The sequence below is a fragment of the Branchiostoma belcheri genome, unplaced genomic scaffold, assembly GCF_001625305.1.
Source record: "Branchiostoma belcheri isolate BF01 breed outbred unplaced genomic scaffold, Haploidv18h27 scaffold66, whole genome shotgun sequence".
Lineage (NCBI taxonomy): Eukaryota > Metazoa > Chordata > Leptocardii > Amphioxiformes > Branchiostomatidae > Branchiostoma > Branchiostoma belcheri.
The window spans coordinates 983,481-986,794 of record NW_017804309.1 but is presented as its reverse complement, the minus strand read 5'-3'; the positions used below and the strand labels follow the sequence as shown (position 1 = coordinate 986,794).

Here is a 3,314-nt window from a genome sequence, read left to right as displayed (position 1 = left end):
CTGAAAACCATGCAGGCCTGGCCAAACGGGGACCTCTCTGACACGGCAGTCATGATGTCAGTAATGTTGAATAGCCCCTATGATATGCCGTTTATTGATGGGAATATTACTTCGCCTCCAACAAAGGGAGTTCTCCTGCAGGCACGGCTGCCTCTCTGTGAATGGGACTTCTGGCTCTGTGCCTGCCAAAGGGGATTAAAGCAGGCAGCCGGTCCTAGCAGTTACAGGGTCGACCCCCCTGACAGATGCTTTAAATCTTCAAAATATGAGGGCCGTTTTATTTCCCAACTTGTAAGGTATTCAAACGACACCTGCTCCTGAGATAGGATTGCTGGAACACTGTCAGCTTGATGAGAGAAAGCTGTTTCAGTGCCCGCCTGTTATACTTTATAAACATCAAGTCAGTTTCAATAGAGAAAGGGTAACATTATAGCCTCCACCAGACCATCCTAAGGGGTTATGTATTTGGCAAAAAGAATTCGGCAATAATTGGGCCAATGGTTGGTTAGGAAAGCGAGCTCAAACACATGCACACACTTACACATTGTTGTACATACAAATTTGCACACATACACAGACACACATGATGTTACTCACATACACACACACACATACATACACACATGCATACAGTGATACACAGTCACACTTTTTTCTGTAGTAGACACATACATTACAATTAGTAGTTGATTGAGTGTGATATCTTGCTTGGCACATCCATCATCGGTCCCACCACTTAAGCAGGGGACATCTATCAGCAGGATGTCACCCATACGTCTCTGTCCAGGTTGTATCACTCCAGAAATAATGAAACAGATTGAGTGCAGGAAATACTGTCTGGGAGAGTTCTAAATTTGTAAGTTTTCCGGTCTGGATGCCGGTGAACTCTCCATTGACCTTCTGTACCTGACCCTGATGCTGTGGAAAAATCCCTGCAGCTCTGGAAAGATCCCTCAGAGTTTTTCCAAAGAATTTTTTGGGCACCAAATAGAACAGGGGATCAATCACTCCTGTGTTGGTGAAGACAACACCAGTGATAGCTATGATGTCAATACAGTCAGAACTACAACCAAGATGTCCACTCGGGATGGATAAAAACTGGTCTTGTGAACAGGTGGTCACTACAAGATTCTTCATGTTTGTGTCAATGGGAAAAGTTATCTAAGGCAAGGGACTACCAAAACAAGTTGTTGGCCAGGTGATCCTTATGTAGAGGTGTTCTCTTGCACAGGATTGACAGTATTTAATCATTGTGTGTGCATGACTATACTGACCTTAAGAGATATCCACTTAAAGTTGAACTTTCACCATAGACACATTCAGTGTACAAGCTGCAAATCTTGATGTTTAAAATATTACTTTTGGTGGACTTTCTGGTAGTGTCAACCAAAATGTACCTATGCTGCACTATGTGTGGTATAGAGAAATAGACACCATTTTGAAAAGTTATGTGTAGTTTAGACTACTTTGGTTGGCAAGAACCCAATAGTACAAGCTAATAAATATGAGAAAGGCTAATCTTCTTCCATCACTGCTGTCTGCCTCGATTGTTTTTGCCTGAAGACTATTGTGACAAATCTTTCTCTACTCGTTGGATGTTATTCGCAGACCTTTCGACAATCAGTTTTATGCTTTACTCCTTTTGCCGTGTCTAATGGCCGTTTCTGTGATTCAGAGAGAGGAGGCGAATCAGCAAGGTCCATCTCAGGTCCATTTCATTTGGGTTTTATGAGCCATTATGATAGACTTCCCCAGCAGAGGTAATCTCCTGCAATTTCTCTTGTCAGCTGCAATGTATTCTGTACGCGTGAAGATTAGCACCGGTGCAGATGGATGGGAATATAATGTCCCCTTCAAATCACGCAACATGGCTTGTCATGTTGTCAGACTAACTGTAACAGCATTTGTAGGGATAAATCATTGTAACCATATTTCTCACACGTCACCAACAAACACTTGTCACAAGTTTGAACCTCCAAGTACTGAGATGTGTGTGAGAGATACTGTTATCATGATTCCTCCTTGCCATCAGCTTGTAACGATGCAGACTTATTGGCTTGATAATCATCAGGCAATGAAGAACTTTTAAGTTGTCAAAAATACACAAGCTTTCATTTTGGCAACATTGGCTTGTAGGTGAAGACGTGGGCTGATGAGCCCCTTGGGCTTCCAAGTCAAAGCGGATCCCATGGAATATAGATGAATTTATTGCATCTTTGACACCAGGTTTCATTCGTATCAAGTAGGATCTCACACAGGTACATCACAATTACCATCTGACTGTAGCTTGTGTTGTATAACCGATACAAATCTGGGTTTATAGACCTTGAAAGGCTCATAACAGATAGAGAGAGTTGAGCATCAATTTTTGGACACAGGTGAATTCCGCCCAAGATTGCCTGGCTCAAGCAATACATATTACCTTGACATTGATTAGAACCTGTGTTGACATTGTCCTTCCAAATTCTCGAGGTCGTATCGTAAATGTTCCGGTAACGATCGCCTCCAGCCACTGGCTCAATACCCGTTGCCACGATAATTGAATCCGAGCTGACAGTTTGGCCAGTGGACAGTTTGGTGAATGCTGGGATTGGTGCGCTTGCCCTGCTGGTTATTGATTCCTGTGGCCTGCCTTAGTGCCTGGCCAGTGCAGGACAGCGGGGTATTGACCCACTTCTTCTGCATAGCCTTGGAAAGATTTAATTATATATATTTCTAGTATAGCTTTCTTTTTAAAGATGTGAAAATAACATCTCTATAAGGTTAAGGACACACAAGTATAACAGATACTTTTCTACTGTTACAGAAGAATTTCATTTACTATCAGTATCTCCATCATCCAGTAAGTCCTCAAGAAGTCTTAAAGGTTACATTTTTCTCCCCCATTCATGTAGGACGAAGCATCCTGAATGAGATCTTGTCCAGTCATGATGGTCTTGAAGCCAGCACAATCCGACCAAGGTCACCTTCACCTCCAAGATCGTACCATCTACCTGTGGAGCCAGCAGCAGGGAGGCTGGGGAGTCAGCACACGTCAGTAAACAGGTGAGAATAGAATAAACTCATGCCTGTCTATAAGTAAACTCACACCTGTCTATAGGTCACCTGAGTGGCTAGAAGAGAAAATGGTCTGAGTTGACTGATGGTAGATAGGATTCTTAATGTTTGGGAGAAAAAAATCTATGGGACCACAATGGTCACATGGTCCTTGTACAAAGGTGACTTCAGGTGGTGCCAGGTTTGACTGTACTGTGAGAAATAAGTGAAATGCCTTTCCCAATGGCACAGCACTGGGGCCTGCCAAGCATTCAAAC

At 42.9% G+C, this 3,314-nt stretch overlaps 1 protein-coding gene across 1 annotated transcript in view; it reads left to right on the top strand.

The window, feature by feature from the left end:
- Positions 1–3,314, top strand: part of LOC109483673 — a 17,713-nt gene that overhangs the window by 11,396 nt on the left and 3,003 nt on the right. The window contains exon 9 of the mRNA XM_019786708.1: positions 2,895–3,045. Within this exon, the coding sequence (XP_019642267.1) occupies positions 2,895–3,045 (151 nt within the window). The remainder of the gene's footprint in view (positions 1–2,894; positions 3,046–3,314) is intronic.